The sequence below is a fragment of the Vulpes lagopus genome, chromosome 14 (genome assembly GCF_018345385.1).
Source record: "Vulpes lagopus strain Blue_001 chromosome 14, ASM1834538v1, whole genome shotgun sequence".
NCBI lineage: Eukaryota > Metazoa > Chordata > Mammalia > Carnivora > Canidae > Vulpes > Vulpes lagopus.
This window is the reverse complement of record NC_054837.1, coordinates 20923340-20942550: the sequence shown is the minus strand read 5'-3', so window position 1 is coordinate 20942550 and position 19211 is coordinate 20923340. Positions and strand designations below refer to the sequence as shown.

Genomic DNA, 19211 nt, shown 5'->3' with positions numbered 1-19211 from the left:
CCTGCTATCATGAGGAGCTTCTCCAGGTCCTTGATGATATAAATTTGGAAGACCGCTCCAATTCCTGGGACATGGGTGAGAGAGTTTTTCAGGACATTCAGCGCGTAGAGCCCTTCCTCAGTGCCCACCAGCACCACCTGCAAGTACAGATCCACAGGTGACGGAACCATAATCACATCCTCATGACAAACTCAAAGAGTAAAAGCAAGAGCCCCTTCTCTCGTGGCTGCAGGGGGCCACAGCCAGTGTCCAGAGAATAGCATTACCTGGTCGCTGAAGGGCAGTGTGCAGTTCATGTCTAGACGGTCATCACCTTCCAGTTTCAGCAGGGAGTTTCCAAGCAATTTCTTTACATATTGGGACAAAAAGAAATAAAGAAAGAAAACGACACAGTAAGATTGAAGTGTTCACGATCAAACCATCCAGAGAGACAAAAGCAAGAACAGGGAGAAGTTTGGTGCCAGGAAGAAAGGAAGGTTACTCCTGAAAATGCCAGAAACATACATTTGCTCTTGGCTTGCCCCATGTTTTGATCTGAGCTCAAAAGGCCAAACATGAATGTTACTGGTATCTCCAGGGCAGTTGTTAATTAGCATCAGAGTTACAGTTCAGCTTGGATGCAAAAATAAATGAGCAAGTAGACACTGAGAGATTTTCTGTGCTGGGAAATAAACTGACGCTAAAGGGATTTCACCTGCAGAGGGTTAATAAGCCACATGGAAGGTTCCTTCCCCTCCAGGCTGCAGCAAAAGTACAAAGCACAGTGTCAGCAGTGAAGCAGCTTCTGAATCTCTTTACCTGAACCCACGCAGACAGAAACTCGTAGGAAATACAGTCACAGTCCTATTGTACACATATTAATGTGGATTTCAATAAAAGGCTCACACAGGTAACAACACAACAAATCATCAAAACAGGTCCACCCGGTGAGTCAAGCTCCTCTCAGGAGGCTCATGTGTAAGAAGTTGGCCTTTGCAAACACTGAATGTGTTTACTAAGAGCCCAGTGTTTGGCCTTTGGTTGAGAAAGTGCCAATGAGCAAGGAGCCCTGTTTATATCCTGGAACTTTCCAGGAGGAGTGATGCCAATCAAGGCACACCTACGACTCTAACGTCTTAAGGATAAGTAGGATACTGAACCTGCCTACAGAAGAGCAGATCATGTGGAAGCTATGGAGAAGGTTATGAAAAGCCTTCCCGGAGTTGGCATGGTTTCGGCAGACTTTTGTGCTGCTTCATGGCCAAGTGCTTGCAACTCAAGTCTTCAAATAAACTCATCAGGGTAAACAAGAGAGAGGATCTCCTTACGAGTACGTTTGCTGCCATGACCAAGAGCTGGCTAACGGCGCTGACACCCCCACGCTAAAGTGCTGCAGAGGGAGGGCTTGTGATGCCAGACAAGCCAGTGAAGAGCCCGTGTCTTGGTCACACAAGAGTCCCCGTCATGACAGTGCCAGGCCAATGCTCCTTGGGGAGGCAGCAACAGGGCTCCCACCACTCTGGTCAGCTCCCACGTCAGCCCACTTAACAAAGACAAGCTCCAGTGCCTGTCTTCATACTCACAGCATCGGCTTCTGCTTTTTCCCTAGAAACTCTCCCACCTGCGACAACGGACTCTAAGGCGGTGACCCAGCGCTGTTTATCAGGGAAGCTGGGAGCCAGCAAATAGAGTGTTCTCCCAGGCCAGCAGGTGGTGTGTGGGTGAGACTCCATCTTCAGCACGTAAGGGACATCTAGGGCATCGGACAGAGAGCAGGGGTTGGCTGTGGCTTTCTTTCACTCCCACGCGGGGGGGGAGGGGGGGGCTGGAGGTGTCAGCAATCTGCTACCCCCACCGCCCCTGCCAGCCCCCTATGACGGGGGAGCCGGGGACAGTGGCCCCTTCCACCCCAGCTGATTTACCAAGCCCAGCGTGCCCCTGGGGTGGGCTCTCCCACTCCCCCTCACCTGCTTTGGCTGTATTTGCAAGCTCAGAAGCACCAACGGCGCCATGAATAGATACATCCCCGTCGGGAAGGCACAGCTCAAATTCTTCCACCGGCCTCTGTCCAGCTTGGTGCAAAGAGGAAGGGCAGAAAGAAAACCAAAAGAACAGGAACAAAGAACAACGGAAGGAAAGAAGAAAAGAGAGAGACAGAGACAGAGACAGGGCAAGAGAGACAGAGTATGCGTGGAAAGAGAGGCGCACGAGAACAGAGGAGGGAAAAAGGTGTGCAGAGAAGGCGGAGAGGGAAGATAAAAACAAAATAAAGTGTGTCAGATGAGTAGCACAGTCAAATTTCTGATGCCGATGCGGATTTATGGGTTAGTTGACTGAGGCAGAAGTTCTCTGAAGGTGTATTAGCAGGTAGACTCTTCAGGGCAGCACCCTGCAGGTTCTTCAGAGGGGAGACCTATAGACGTGAGTATCGTACCAATAACCTTTAGCGAAGTCATTTGGCTTTGAATTTTCAAAAATGGAAAATCGTAGAAGGCTCGCAACGCAGTCTGAAAAACCAAAGCCTTCACGCCAAGACTGGGAGACCTGGGTCAACCACGTGCACAGAAACATCCCCCTGAATTATTAATTTACCTTCTCTGGCTTCATTGTCATAAATGAGGACTTTGGATCCCTCCAGGACAATGTACTTCCTGTCCCAACCTTGCTGTCCTCGTTTGTTATTCCTGGGGAAATAGGGATGAACAAGAATGAGGCTGTGGAGCTGGAAGATCCTCAGGAAGGAGGAGGGGGAGAGGGGACCATAGCCGAGATGCTTCTCTAGAAAGCATCCTGGGGAACGGGAGCAGTCGGGGCCTTCGTGTCAGGGGCGGCAAAGCTCCCTTCTACCCTTGGAGGGCCTGTGGCTGGCCCAGGAATTCCACTGGTGGCAGACAGAGCAACAGAAGGACGGCGTACACATTTTATTTTACATATATATCTGGGTGTCTCCACCAGACAATAAAGGCCCAGAAAGTGGACAGACCTAAGTGTTGGTACACTGGCTTCAACAAAGACTCATGATTATGAAAAGGCAACGAACATGTCGTGGGGAGGTGGAAAGAAGATAAGGGGTTACTTTAACAAGGTTTCTTTGCAAAGAGTTCTCTCTGCAGGCCTTGACTCCCTGTCTCTGGTGATAATATTTCTTTCCTCCTGGATAAGGGAAGGCTGCTTTTATCTCCTACTTTTAGAAGAGAAAGAGGAGGTCAGAGTGTCCTTCTGAGATCTGCTGTTTGTCAAGTCCCTTTGGCTCAAAATAACCCTTATTCCAGGGTGGCATATTTCAGGGGTGGCGCCTTCACCAGCACCTGGCACCCAGCCCAAGGCACCCTCCCACAATACCTGGGCACTTTCATCCACCCTTCCAGGTGTAAGCCGCTGCTGGGCTCCTTGGTCTGAAGCCCCGGTGAGTTCATTTTGTCACGACAGAAGGCCTCAGTGAAGTGTGTGGCATACTCAGCTGGCAGGCCACAGGTGGCTGGCAAGCACGTGGAGCACTTGGGATGACACATCACCTGACATTCTGGGGAAAAGCAGCGAACAAGCTGAAAACACCTTGGCTGACCCTGGCCCATTATTTCCTCTGCCAGCCAAGCCCCAGCCAGGCCCCATCACCCGGGGAATCCCTAAGCTTTCCCAGAAGCCAGGCCCCTACAGAGAGCCAAGTGCTCTCAACACAATGTTCCTGGATTCTCCCCAAGCTGCTACAAACAAGTGTGTAAGGGACCTGTTTGCACAGTTCAGTTGGAGCCAGCACACAGCCTAAAAGTAGGGAGAGAGCAACCTGGCAAAAAGGGAAGGGGGAGGAAGGGAGGCTAGAAATCAGCAAAGCACAGGCATTTTGCAAAGGGAGGGGGAGACATGAGCTGGAAACATGGATAAGCTCATTCCTTTAACAGGGGAAAAATAGAGGCCTCCCACTGAAACTAAAAGCTTGAAAATGAATGCACTATAGGATGAAAAAATTTAAAAAAAAAAAAAAACAGGGGTTCCTGGGTAGCACAGTTGGTTGAGTGTCCAACTCTTGGTTTCGGCTCAGGTTGTGATCTCAGGGTTGTGAGATCAAGTCCTGCCTGCATCGGGCTCTCTGCTCAGTGCAGACATTGCTAAAAATTGTCTCTCCCTCTCTTTCTACCCCTCCCATTCCTGCTGTAACATAAATAAATAAATCTTGAAAAAAGAAAAAAAAAACCCACCCCCATCAGATAGATCTGTTTAGGTAGAGACATGCAAGTGCCCACTGCAAATGCACAACTGCTCTTACCAAGACATTTGGATGCCTGGCGCCCAAAGTGCACAGTATCCAAACACACAGCACACTTTGTGGCTCGCATGTTCAATCCTACGTTAAATCGGTGAGGAATATTGTGGTGCATGCGCTCCTTAAGACGCCGACTGAATTCTGAAGGAAAATTTTTTTTAAAAAATCATTAGGTGCTACAAATAGCTCCATCAAGAAAGTAAAAAAAAACAGAATCGGAAAGAATATTTGTAAATCATATCTCTGACAAAGGACTTGTTGCTAGGATATATAAAAAGCTCTTACAACTCAGTAATAAAAAGACAAAAAACCCAACTTTAAAATAGGCAAAGGATCTGACTAGACATCTCTCCAAAGAAAATAAATAAATGACCGAAAAGCACATGAAAAGATGGTCAACGTTATTAGTTATTAGAAAAACACAAATCAAAAGCACAATGAGATTCTACTTCACACCCACTAGGACATCTAGTGAAGGAAACAACTGTTGGTGAAGATGTGGAGAAATTAGAACCCTCATACACTGCTGATGGGAACGTCAAATGATATAGCCACTCCACTCTGGAAGACAGTTTGGCAGTCCCTCGAAAAGTTAAATTTAGGATTACCCAGCGATTCCCTTCCTAGGTATATCCCCAAGAGAACTGGAAACATACATAGCCACAACATACAATGTTCACAGCAACATTATTTATAATGGCCTAAAAGTGGAAACAACCCAAATGATTACTAGTGGATTAACTGACAAGATGTGCTATCATACAACAGAATATAACTCAACCAGAAAAGGTGAAGAACTAATAAATGCTACAACATGGGTGAATCTCAAAAGCATTATGCTCAATGAAAGCCAGATACCAAAAAAAAGATGATATGATTTCATTTATATGAAATGTCTAGAATAGCAAATCTATTTGGCTTAGTGGCTGCCAGAGGTCAGGGCAGAGGGGAGAATGCAGAGGGTCTGCTAACCAGGAGGGTGCTATAAAGGAGAGGGAAAGGTTGAGGCCAAAAATGTCAACATTACAATGTGATGACTGTACAAGCTTGTGCACTTGATAAAAAACATCATATGCTTCAAAAGTGTGAACTGTATGGTGTGTTAATTCATCTCAATAAAGCTGCTAAAAAACCATTACAGCGGATTAGGTAGACTATGAAACTATCTTAACACGAACAGATCCAACTAGATTTATATGAATCAAGTTAAAATCTCCATTATCCAGTTATTGGAAATTGAGTATTTTTAAAGAATGTATTACTGGCATAAGATAGGCTATTTGATAGCAAAGATGTTTGTGGGCATAAAGAAACATGCTTTTGAGTTAAATGTTTGTAAATATTTTAATCAATCATCAAAGCTTTGTTTTCCAGATGAACTCTCGTACGTAGAAGTTTTCAGAATTCAGTTTCAAAATCAATTCTGAATTACAACATTTCTAGTTATTAGATAAACTGACTGAAGATTTCTCCCTTTGTGTCCTGTTCTTTCATGAAAACCTCCTTTTAAGCCTTAAAAATCTAATTCTTACATTTATATTCCAGTCTTTAAAAGAACTAGGTTGCTCCCCCTCCCATTCTATGGCCTCCCTCTCCATAGTGACCTTATTAAAGACAGCTTTGAACAGAAAAGCTCAGAATCCAAATTTCTGAGTTCAAATCAAGTTCTCCACAGAACACTGCCTCCCATCCTTTACCAGAAAGTTGTAAGGAATAAATGGCGTGAAAGCACTCTGACACCATGAACATGTGGCACATGGGAAGGAGGTGCCTGGGGTCTGAGGAAGCTCGCAGGCTGCTGCTCTATGAAGCCCTTTCAATGGACACTACGGTCGGAAACTATTTTCTTCCCCTTGCGTTACCATCACCATCACCATGACTCTAAAGGGTAAAGTTTTTGATTCAAAGTGTTATGGAAACATAGGAAACAAGAGCACATCATCACCAAAGAAAAACCATGGACACACCAAAATGCCATCGAGATTTGCAACTAAAATCAGTTATACTGTGGTGCTATGACGCTAACCCACAGCTCCGCTCTACAATCCCCTAAGACCTTGCAAAACCACCTTCCTTGGCCTTTTTTTTTTTTTTTTTCTTAAAGGCAGACTGCCATACACAGTGTCTCATTTGGATGTATCTGGAATCTTAGAAACTTGACCACCTGATGTTCTCCTACAAAGGGACCTTGAGAGCTTGTTTGGAGGTTCCAGCAGGGGAGCATAGCTACTCATATACCCTTGACGGAAGAACAGCCCTCCTCTATCAGGGAAGGGCAACCCCTTTAACTGAGCATGCACACAGAGCACTGTGGGAGGAAGGGGACACCTGCCTAGCTAGCCGGATCAGCCGAATCCACCCTGGTGATCACTGGGGTGACCAATGTCCCAGCCAGATCACCCTCACAACCTGGCCTTTTTTTTTTTAAGTCTTTTTCCTCTCTAGGTGAACAGAGTACTTTTAAGAACACAAAGAAAACTTCTTATGCTGTTGGTAAGAATATAAAGTGGAAGACTACCAAAACTCGAAACGCAAATAATCTTTAATGCAGTGAGTCATTTTGCAAGAACTGATCCTATGACTAGCAGCCACAGAGGTGCAGGATTTCACTACAGGGTGCTCCTGGTAAGGAGAGACTGGAAACAACCTAAATGCCTGACAACAGGCATCTGCTTTCATAGGTTAACCATGTAACCACACCAGTGAATACTACGCAGCCCTCTCAAAGGACAAAGTTGATTCATATGTATTTATAAACAATCTAATATTTTAAGGAAAAGAAAGAGCAGGGTACAGCATAGTGTGCTATGGTATTTGTAACAGAAAAAAAGGCTGAGGAAAATATGCCTATTTTCTCATACTCTTTAAACATAATTAGATAAGATACATGAATAACATGACGTGTGCTTACATGCATGAACTATTGCTGGAAGAATATAGTGGTGGTCTCTGGCTAAGGGAACTGGCATTGGGATGGGGAAGAAGATGGACTTCTTACTCTTGAGTATTCTTATCCTTAGTATTATTACTTGTCACTTTTACCACAGGTCTGCATTTTCTTAGTCAATTAAAAACAGTTTTCAACAAAACCCCGGTGGCTCCTTGAGAACGTACCCTCTGGAGTTGATGACTCCTTTCTGCGGCTGGATGGTGGGGCAAGCAGGCTCATGGCACTGGGCTGGTGCTCAGGTGACCGCACGATGGCAGACATGGCAATCTGCTGCCTCGCGGTGGCTGGCGTAGATGGGTGCGGATGGTCTGTGGCCTTCCGGTGGGCAGCTGGAGAAAGACCAGTCCAATGCCTTCTGGTTAGCTGGGTCACCAAGAGGCCAAAACCACGTGGACTGCCCCTGGGCTGTCTTTCAAGGACCCAAGACCAAAGGAACACGCATCGTGCCAAATGGGAAATGCCAAGGACGCTTTGAACTTTTCAGACTTGGGTCATCTGGACTGAGAGCTTCTGGGCCATAAGTACATGCTAAACTAGTACAACCTATCTGCTTGAGATGGGTCCTCTGCCTTTTCCACAGATGTGGCATAGAGAGTGCCCCTACCTTCCTCCCGGGCAGACCGGAGCTCGATGCGAGTCTTCTGGAGGGCTTCCTCTAGCTCTGCACAGCGAGCTTTCTCCTTCTCCAGAGCCACCTTCAGCTCATTGTACTGCAGAGGAACCTGTGTGGGCAAAGCAGGGTCCTCTTTCCGTCGACTAAATAAACCCTAGCAATGGAAACAGAGATATCTCCTAACTCCTGGAAACTGGCACTTTAAACTAGCTAAAGGAACTCTGTCTCAAGAGGAGCAAACCACGAAAGCCAGGAGCATACTCACTGTAAGTGGATTTAGTAAAAATGGCATGTGAAGGGGGGGAAGGGGGACTGAGCCACAGCCCATCCCAGCCGGCTGGAAAAAAATAGGGTTTCGGAAACTTTCAACAAGAGGGTTCAAGATGCTTGAACTGCCACCACCTCTTCCTTTAGCACTTCCCAAGAAGGAGAGCCATTTCCTGAGTCTTTACCCTCAAAAAATGGAAGTGGAGGATGGAGTCAGGAGGGATGGTTCAGAAATCACTCTTGCTTTGCGTTTGTCTCATGACACTTAGTTACAAGACACAGAGGTGAATGTTAAAAAAAAAAAAAAAAAAAAAGACCAAATACCTGAATACAGAAATGATATCAAAACAAGGGGCTTACTCAAAAAAAAAAAAAAAAAGCAAGCAAATGGAAACATGGACTGCACATGAAGGGCAAAAGATAAACAGGGAATAATGTGACCAGGGGAAAAAAAAAATCCAAAAATAAATGGAAACACCCTAACTACATCACATGACATAATCAGATAACAATTCGCTGCTAAGATAAAAAAGATTCAAAATCATAAATAAAGATTCAATATCATAAATACAAACAATCACATGGTGTACCAGAACATCCCTCCCCTGCAGCCACCACAGGAGACTGCTCTCACCCCTAATGGTCAAGACAGCGCAGGGAACACGGCCCACTCCAGCCCTCTCTCGGGTACTCCAAGTCACAGGAGGGCTGCCCTGTTCCCCCGGGGCAGGAATGCCTTTAGAAGGCAACTGCAAGCTCCTTAGAGACCTTTTCCAACTGAGAACACTTGGCCAAACCTATTAAGAAGGGCTTCAGTGGCTTAGGGAAGCATGTTTTCGAGGTAGTAAAAAGTCTTCCCAAGTGCATCTACATATGACCCTCCCCATGGTTCCTTTTTGGTCATTGTTTTTAATTGGTCTACCATGATTTTAAAGGGATGGAGCAGCACTCAGTGGAGGGCAGAACTATCTGGTCAGGCACTTTTGGTGAGTCAGTCACCTCAACTCCCTGGTTGCTGGTCTCTTTCTAGGCCTTTGCCAATCAAAAGGACTGGGCCAGGTAATTTTGAGTCTTTTCTAAAATCCTGTACATGTGCCCTAAGAATCCTTCTACAGAACTGAGAACACCTCTCTGTTGTGAATCCCACACACATGACCTATAATCTCTCTCCAGCACTGTACCTGTGACCTGCTAATCCCTCTGGAGTCTTGTATAATGACCTCCGTGTAAACCTTTCTCTGTGCTATCACCCTCACCCCAGCTGCTTAGAAAATGAAAAAGGAAAAAAAAATCACTTTCTTATCAGAGACAGGCACTACAATTTTAAAGGCCATGAACACAAAGTCATGAGTTACAGACTTGATAATGACATCCTTTCTAAGTAAGGACTATTCTATCTCAAGACCTATTTTCCACCCAATATAAAACAAGAAAACCTGTATTTTGTTTTCTTTGATGTTTCTATAATTATCTATCACAACAGTATTTAATGAATCATGATCCCTGAGCAAAAACTCCCTGCTTTTCAAACACTAGGACTCACCTTTTTCTTCTTAGCGGGCTGGTCCATTTTGGCTTGCAGAAAATCAATGAGTTTGGTTTGTTGAGAAATAGTACCTTCCATTTTCACCTTTTCATGAGAGTAGAGAACCTGAAAATCCATAAGAAAAAAATAAGCTCAGCCAAAGAAGGAAGGATGCTTTTAAATTTGGTACTTTATGAAAATAAAAAAATGTCGTGAGGATACTAGCATATGAAAATTCAACCCAAACTCCACTGAGCCACTATTTACTTACTAGGTCCTATCCTTACAGCCAAAAAAAAAAAAAAAAAAACCCACTAAAAAACAAACAGAGATGGATAAGTATATGGAAAAGTAAAAACAGCCAGGGGTTCATACTAGAATCTCTGAGCTAGTCATTATAGGTATTTTCAACCTCCCTGAAGGTTTGGAAATTTTCATAATGAAATATTGGGAGAAATACACAATAGTATACAATATAAAGATAGTGGCCATTTCACCAGGTGGCTTTTAGCCATCATGCTTCGCCTCCACAGACAGTTTTTAAGTAAATTCCCTTTGCTGGTTCTCACCTGAATGTTTTCTAGCTGGTATTCTAGATCACTCCTTTCTGTCTTCAGCAGATCAGCCCGGTCCAGAGCTTCTTGCAGCCCTTGAGTCAAACGGAAGATGTGATTCTTCTGCAGGTCCATCTGCTGCTGTAATTTGGCTTGCTAGTGGGGAGAAAGGTCAGACACAGTCTCGATACCATGGACAATACAACTCATTCCCCCACTGTTCTTGTTACCAAACTAACTTCTGGCATGGTATCAAATCTTGGCTTCTGAAATCATCTCGTTCCAGAATTACTGATTGTCTTCTGTCCCAAATGGATGCATGGCACGGTGAAAAAGAATTTGCCCAGAAGTCTCTCATGGCCAGCAGGTTACAGGATCCCCACTGTGAGAGGAAGGCTGGCGTGTCTGGCTTTCCAGTCAGTTACAGTTAAGGAAATTTGGCCCATCTGACTGGACATCGAAGATGCTGTGACTTACTGCCATGACAACTAAGCTCCAATTTGTCCTTAGCTTTGCTTTGCTATTGTGAGACATCACCTGTTCAGCAGTGTGGATGCACAAAGGGGAATCATGTCATCTCTAACATAAGGAGTGCCTTGTCAAGGCAAGGGACTCCCAACCAGTACACAGATAGCCACAGTCACAGGAGATACTGTTGCAGTATGGGGAGGGAGGAGGAGGAAGGGCCCAGACTCTGCACATGAGTCAGTAAAACCTGGGGGCAGGGGGATCACTTTAGGGCTTTAGAGAAATAGTTTTGTGCTGGAAATCTCTCTCCAATTTTTACAATGGAAGTCAACCAGAAAATAAGGCAAGCTATAAAGATGCTCTCTCTTTATGGCTCTCTTTCCTAAAATGCTTCTGTTTCCAAAAAAAAGCAGCAAAGAGCAGCTATTCTGATGAGACTCTGCCTGATGTTGTCCGACCCCTGGGTGACAATCTAACCACCCTAGCGGTGGCCCTAATACTCCCTCCCCTGTTGGCCTAGACTCTCTGCAGACTCAAGGACACAGCTCCTAAAGAGCAGTAAACACCATGGGCATTTCCCAAGAGGCAATGGCAAATCTCTGTGCTCTCAGCCCCAAAAGGCCGAGTGCCACTGCCAACTCCAGAATTTGCTGACCCTCTACATCCCATCTCGCTTCCCTCCACCTATGTTTTGTTTCTCTTTCCATCTCCATTCCTCCATGGCCCTTCCTCTTGAGGGGAAGTGGATTCCTTGAGGCATCATGGTGTGATGAGATGAACCTGGGCTTTGCAATGCTGCAGACTCTAGGATAAATGCTGGTTCAAACACTTAGCAGTCATAGGACCACACAGGCAGCTAGCTCATCTTGTCTCTAAAAGCCTCAGTGTCTTCATCTGAAAGTGAGGATAATCCCTCCCCAACTGGGTAACATACTGAGCACCATGCCCCAACCTACCAGATATATTCATTCATTCATTCTCTCTTTTTCTTTCTCTCTCTCTTTCCTTCCTGCCATCTAGTTCAGGCTTTCCTTTCTGTTCCCCACCTGTTCTCTCCTGTTCACCTCCTCCACCAGTCTCCCATCAGTCCTCTATAAAGCAAGAGATACTGTCAGCCACCAGCAACCAGAGATCATCTGGCCTGTATCCCAACCTGGAATTTCTGAATCAAACCACAGAAATCTGGAGCACCTGGGGGTCTCAGTGGTGGATCAACTGCCTTGGGCTTAGGTGGTAGTCCCAGGGTCCTGGGATCAAGTCCAGCATCAGGCCCTCCACAGGGAGCCTGCTTCTCCCTCTGTCTCTGTGTGTCTCTCAGGAATAAATAAATAAAATCTTAAAACACACACACACACACACAGAAACCCTAAAATATGGGGGTGGGAGGGCGGCAGAGAAAACAGCTAAGATTATGTCTTAAAGAGAGCGATCAGCCCCCTACAGCGCAAGTGATTTCCGCAAATTACCCTCTTTAGTTTCTTCCCACTATTTTAGGACAACATTAATTACTAGGCAGGAAGCAGAGAAACAGGAGCTGGGACAAGAATTGGTTTGGTGACAGCCGAGCCCAAAATATTTCTCTAGAAGAAATGCATCAACTGTCCGTTAGCTTTCCAAGAAACAGGCTGCTTGTTTACTATAATAAAACAAGAGTGGCAGGTTGCTCAGTGGAATATTTTTCAAAGCCATTTACCTGCTTCCCAGAGAGACGCAAATGGGGGCTATTCACAGGTCAGTGTTAGACTGGAAGGAGAGCATTACCTCTGTGCTTTCAGCTGTCCAACAGTTTTACATGGGTGACAGGAGACTGGCAGGAAGGAGCTGGATCACAGAACCAGAGCACCAAACAACCCTGGTGGCTGAAAGGATGGACCAAAACCAACCAGAGAAAGTTCAAAAGGACAGTATTTTTAAAAACACCAACTGCTAGGGGTGCCTGGGTGGCTCAGTGTTAAGCGTCTGCCTTCAGCTCAGGTCATGATCTTGGAGTCCTGGGATCAAGACCCATGTGGGGCTCTCTGATCAGTGGAGAGACTGCTTCTCCCACTGCTTCTCCCACTGCTTCTCCCCTGTCCTGCTCATGCTCTCTCAAATAAATAAAAACTTATACACACACACATACACACTGACTGATAAACACAGAATATAAAGACATTTATTTAAAAAACCTATGGAAGGGTTGGTGGTGATGTAACAGGTCAGTGAGTGTCAGTGGTGTGATAAAACTAGCCAAAGAGCCCAGGGTAATTGGCAGAGACTTACAGTCATAATAGAGCTGGTGATATCCCACTCTACTCCATGTTGTTCAGACCATGTGGACTTCTAGAAACTCTCTTTGGAAAGATAAATCTACCAGAAAAGAACATTTCAAATTTGGGGGGACTTGAAAGGTTTCTCTTAGGAAAGAGAAGGTGATATAGAATGGGAGAGCTACTTAGGTATCTAGCTGACTGTCCAAGAGATAATAAAAGTAGTTATCTCATAGAACTGTTGCAAGAGGGGATCCCTGGGTGGCACAGCGGTTTGGCGCCTGCCTTTGGCCCAGGGCGCGATCCTGGAGACCCAGGATCTAATCCCACATCAGGCTCCCGGTGCATGGAGCCTGCTTCTCCCTCTGTGTCTCTGCCTCTCTCTCTCTCTCTGTGTGTGTGTGTGACTATCATGAATAAAAATAAAAAAATATATATTTAAAAAAAAACTGTTGCAAGAAATGTATGGGCCAATTCATGGAAAATATTCAAAAGGGCACCTGGCACTTGCTAATTAAACATTAGTTTTAAAATTATTAATCAAGTAATTTGATTATTAATCAGTATTAATCCCCTAGTTTGGTTGTAAATATCAGACTGCTCTATTTTCAAGTGTTTCAATGAAACTGAACCAACGGTTGGAAGTTACAGGCTTTAATTCAAAATGAGACAGGACTTTCTGAGAATTAAAGTTGCTGGAAAAAATGGGTTGGGATGTCCAAAGGCACTGTGCACTCAGGCTGAGGTTCAACCAGGCCCACTGGTGGGGAATGTTAGGCCTTAGGCAGCAGGTTAATTTGACCAGAATTCGCAATGGGCTTTCATCTTTGGCATCACCTCCAATGGACTGATGATGGCTGTCAAGTGCCATGTCAAAAAAGCTTCTGAAGCCATTTCAGGACCAAGAGGAAAGATTTCGGAGAAATATCCATTAGCAAAGTCTGCCTGGGGCAGGGATGAAGAGATCAATGGAACAAAGGCTAGGAATTTGGGCTCCATGACATAAAAAACTTCCCAACTCTGAGACTGTGATTCTGGGCCCATTTACAAGTCTCTATACCTAATGAAGAGGACACTTGAGTTAATTTCAGAAAGAAAACAAATGAGCAAATACAAAAAAATAAAGAAAAACCAAGAAATAGGCATATAGAAGTCTCCATAGACTTCTCTATGGAGAACAAATTGATGGTTACCAGAGAGGAGGTGAATGGGAGGATGGGAGAAATAGGGGATGGTGATTAAAGAGTACACTTATGATAAAACATACACACTATAATATATCTTGACTTCAAGATGTGTTATAATCAGATGATCTGGTAATGAAATAAGCATAGACATGCAGATGGCTTTGTGACAAAGGTGTCAAGAAAATCTAATGAAAAAAATAGTCTTTTCAACATGGCACTGGAGTAACAGGATAGCTCTGAAAAATAGTGAACCTCTACTCTCATACCATACATAAAAAGTAATTCAAAATACATCCTAGGCCTACATATAAAAGCTCAAACTATAAAACTTCTAGGAGTGCAAAGAGAAGAAAATATCTTCAACTTTAGGATAAGCATAGATTTCTTAAATAGGACACAGAAAATACAAACCATTTTTTAAAACTGATAAATTTGACTTCATAAAAATTAAAAACATTTGCTCTTTGAAAAATACTGTTTTAAAAGACAAGGCAAACTACAGACTAGGTGAAAGATTCACCATACATACATCTGGCAAAATGTTATTATGAAGAAATCTTTAAAAACTTTACTCAGAAGTAACTACCCAAAAGATTTGAACTTATACTTCCCAAAAGAAGATAAATGAATGACAAACACATGAAAAGATGTTTATCCTTCATTATTAAAGAAATGCAAATTAAAGTCACGATGTGATACTGTATACACACACTAGAAAGGGCAATCAATACAAACAAAGCATTGTGGGGTTGAAACTGCTGTTGGGTGTAGCAAAATGGAGCCATTTTGCTACACTCAACCATTTTGTTGGGTGTAGCATTTTGTTACAAACATACACGTGACCCAGCAATTCTCCTCCTGAAGGAATGAAAATATTATACATACAAAGATTTACACACAAGTTTTCAGAGCAGAATTGTTTATAATAACTAAAAACTAGAAACTATTTAAAGGTTCATCAACAGGTGAATAGATAAATTATGGAATATCCATACAACAAATTACTGCTTAGCAATAAAAAGGAATGAGCTGCTAGTACATTCACCAGCATGGATATTTCACAAAAGCATACTTAACCAAAGAATCCATGGGTGCCTGGGTGGCTCAGTTGGTTAAACACTGGGCTCCATGCTCGACTCGGAGTCTGCTTGAGATTCTCTCTCTCCTTCTCTCTCTCCTCCTACCCCTCCCCTCATTCGCACACTCTCTCTCTAAATCTTTTTAAGAATTTTTTTAAAAAAATAAAGAATCCAGGGATCCCTGGGTGGCGCAGCGGTTTGGCGCCTGCCTTTGGCCCAGGGAGCGATCCTAGAGACCCAGGATCGAATCCCACGTCAGGCTCCTGGTGCATGGAGCCTGCTTCTCCCTCTGCCTGTGTCTCTGCCTCTCTCTCTCTCTCTCTCTCTCTCTCTCTGTGTGTGTGACTATCATAAATAAATAAAAATTAAAAATAAATAAATAAAGAATCCAGATACAAGAGTATATATAGTATGACTCTACTTCTAGGAAATTCTAGAAAAGAAAGTTATCGGTAGTGACAAAGAACAGATTGGTGGGTACCTGGGGCCAGGGTCAGAAGGTATCAGCTAGAAGGGAACTTTTTTAGATGATAAAAATGTTTTACATTTTCACTGTGATCATGATTAATCAGGTGTTTACATCAAAAATCATTTTAAAAAAGAGAACACTCAGGTTAAGTCTTGGTCACATGCTTATAAAGTGTACACCACAACCAAGGATCCTAACCACATTCTGGACAATAAGTATCATTCTCTGTTTCATAATGGTTTCAGCTGTCAGCAAAATCTGCCTCAAACTCAGTGTCAGCCAGATGTCTGTGCTCAAAAATCTATCTGTGAGGTGCAGACTGAGAAGCTAGAAATGTTCTTATGTCGTTTAGAAGTGAGAAAGAGGGGACTGAATCAGGATCCCAGCGTGCTATTCCAAGCCTTGTCACTGACTCACCATGTAACCTTGGACCAAAGTATTGAGCTGTCAGAACCAACTCTCTTTCCTCAGAAGGAAAATAGGACAGGCAAGATCATTGATTATTTCTGTTCTGTTTCCAACATGTGCCTAAAGCGGGGACATTGCCTATTCATTCCAGATAAAAGACCATCATTCTCTACTTGACCACCAAGTAGATTAAAAAAATTTTTATTACAGTGTTCTTATTGCTGCCTTTCATGAACTTCCGTGTAGATACAATTAATTTTATTTTTAAAATCTTTACTGTGATACAACATACATAAAGTTTACCTTTTTAACCATTTTTCACTGTACAGTTCACTAGCAGTAAAGACCATCACATTGTTAGGCAACCATCACCACCATCCATCTCCAGAACTCCCAGCCATTTTTTTCAAAGTATCATTCTGTAAAATACTTCATACTCACCTGCAAAATTTTCATCACACTTTTCAAAGTCAATAATTTAGCACTATTCTTTCTATCAGCAGAGCTCTTTGGAAGGGATCATATAATAAAACCTCAACTAACCAGAACCGGTTATCCAGTTAACTGAACTATCAGGCTCCCCATGGTTAAATAGAACACTCTTGAGATTTGTTTCTCATTAAATACCTCTATAAAGTATATTTGTCCTAGTTGGTCAATTCTAATGAACAAAGCAGAATCATTAGTGATTCACCATGTAGGGAGGGAGTTGGTTGGGAGCGGGGAAATAGTCATCAACTTAAAGAGAGAGTTTCAGAATTCTGTTAAAAGGGCCAGGAAATAATATGAGGGATGGGTTCGGAGATCAATTTGAGCTGTTCATTCTACATCTCAAAGGCAGGGCAAAGTTTTTGTAATTGAATTAAATGAATGTTCAAAGTCTTCATGAAGTTTAGTCCTCAGCATAAATCTGATCAAGTCCCTGCCCTGTGCATGAAGTTAATTTGTGTAGATATACTATCAGCCTGAAAACTTAATGTACTTTAGATATTAACTCTAAAAGAACAATTTAATGCAATATTCAGTCACCTGTATATTTAATAAACTTCCATTTGGCACATATTCATCTGTGCTCAACATTCTTTTAAGCATCTTGTGAGAGGATACAAGTGACAAAGACCCTCTGGGCTTCGCGACACATTCCTTGGACATGTTAAATACCTTCAAAAAAGTAATAAGTGACCACCTTACTGTTCCTCAGAAATTCAAACTTTGAAATTTGAATGTCTAATCTGGATCTAACCACCCAAACACAACAAATTTTCACCTTCAGAATCCCCCCTGGCTCTATTTCTTAGATATCTTACACTCACCTCTTCCAGAAGCCTCTGTTTGAGCTCTCGTTCAGTCTCCAGTTTCTGCTGTAAACTTCGGGCATTCATTTCAAGCATGGCATGTTTCTTCTCCAGGTCATTGAGCTGGGTATTTGGAAAAATTGGCCATGACATCATATTTAGGAATGTTAGATGCTAATGACTTATGAAAATATCCAAAAACCTTCACATTAAAAAAATCAAGGTCTGAAGATCAGAATATAAATTTTTTTTTCAAAAAAACAAAACAAATAAATACTGTTTTCTAGGGGTGCTTGGGTTGGCTCAGTCAGTGGAGCATCTGCCTTTGGCTTGGGTACTGGGATAGGGCCCCACATTCAGCAAGGAGTCTGCTTCTCCCTCTCCCTCTGCTCCTCCCCAACTTGTACTCACTCTTACACGGCATGCTCGCTCTCTCGAATAAATAAAATCTTTCAATAAATAAATAAATATTGTTTTCTAAAAGTATATCACAAAGGACCATGTCACAGGTAAGACATATAGGAATATGATTATTTCTAAGGCATGGGTCACATAAAAAGTTATGACAAGTTCTATGACAAGGATGATCACTTTGGCCAAATTTAATTAAATAATCAAATGCTGAATGCTTACTATTTACACAGTAATATATTGGAGCTCTTGGGATGAAAGAATGGACAAACTCTCTTAAGAATCTTACATAAAGTCAAAAACGCAGAGAATAGCCCATAACTACACATATACACAATGATTGCTTTGTCACATAATATTTTTGATAAGGGGATAGGAGAAGAGAAATTCTTCCTGAATTTACCAGTTGTGAAGAAAAGATTATGTCAATGTCTGGAGTCCAGAGGTTTTTTTTGTTTTGTTTTGTTTTTAGTAAGCTCCACCCCAGCGTGGAGCCCACAATGGGGCTTAAACTCACCACTAGGAGATCAAGACCTGAGCTAAGATCAAGAGTTGGATGCTTTAACCAACTGAGCCACCCAGATGCCCCAATGTCTGGAGTCTTAAAGGATGAGCATAACTTTGCTACAGAATAAGAACAATCAAATAAAAAAAAATATTCAAGTTAAACACAAAAGGATTCATTTACTTCTATATAATATATTTAGTTTCCTCATGAGTAAAAAGAAAAGAAATAGTAAGCCAGTATCAAAGAATTCCAGAGTGTTCCCGAGTGGCAAACTCTAGCCTTAAATCCAGTAATTTTGGGCAGCCCCGATGGCCCAGTGGTTTGGCACCGCCTTCAGTCCAGGATTTGATCCTGGGAACCCGGGGTTAAGTCCCACATCAGGCTTCCTGCGTGGAACCTGCTTCTGCCTCTGCCAGTGTCTCTGCCTCTCTCTCTCTCTCTCTCTCTCTCTCTTGAATAAATAAAATCTTTTTTAAAAATCCAATAATTTTATTTCTATAAGAAAATAATCATGGATATCCATAAAGATTTCTATTTATCACAGTGTTATTTATAACACCATGGCAAAAAACTGAAAGAAGCTCAAAGTTCCAACACAAGTAGAATGATTAAAATAGGTCCCTCTGTGTTGTTTGGGGTTTTTTTTAGAACTATATGTTCAAAAAACATTCAGTAACTGAGGAAAAGCCCTTAGTTCTATGTAGTTTTTTTTAAAGACAGAAAGCTGTTTACATAGTAAGAATCTAAATTTATAAAAATGTGGGGTGCCTGGGTGGCTCAGTTGGCTAAGCATCTGCCTTCAGCTCAGGTTTGATCTCAGGGTCCTGGGATCAAACCCCATATCAGGCTCCCTTCTCAGCAGGGACTTTGCTTTCTCCCTCTCCCTCTGTGATCTCTCTTGCTCTTGCTCTCTCTCAAGTAAATAAGAGTCTAAAATATAATAATAAATTTATAAAAATGTGTGTGTATGCGCAAACATATCATGCAA

The 19211-nt window shown here is 42.9% G+C and overlaps 1 protein-coding gene across 5 annotated transcripts in view; it reads right to left on the bottom strand.

The window, feature by feature from the left end:
• CIT (citron rho-interacting serine/threonine kinase) overlaps window positions 1–19211 on the bottom strand; it is a 168275-nt gene that overhangs the window by 17496 nt on the left and 131568 nt on the right. For 3 of the 5 annotated variants that reach the window (XM_041729458.1, XM_041729459.1, XM_041729462.1), the window contains 12 exons: window positions 17323–17427; window positions 10165–10305; window positions 9614–9721; window positions 7795–7957; window positions 7355–7519; window positions 4244–4381; window positions 3322–3502; window positions 2572–2663; window positions 1947–2051; window positions 1563–1732; window positions 267–347; window positions 2–137 (listed from right to left, as the gene is read on the bottom strand). In XM_041729458.1, the coding sequence (XP_041585392.1) occupies window positions 2–137; window positions 267–347; window positions 1563–1732; window positions 1947–2051; window positions 2572–2663; window positions 3322–3502; window positions 4244–4381; window positions 7355–7519; window positions 7795–7957; window positions 9614–9721; window positions 10165–10305; window positions 17323–17427 (1585 nt within the window). The remainder of the gene's footprint in view (window position 1; window positions 138–266; window positions 348–1562; window positions 1733–1946; window positions 2052–2571; window positions 2664–3321; window positions 3503–4243; window positions 4382–7354; window positions 7520–7794; window positions 7958–9613; window positions 9722–10164; window positions 10306–17322; window positions 17428–19211) is intronic. The other 2 variants (XM_041729460.1, XM_041729461.1) reach the window with 1 other exon arrangement.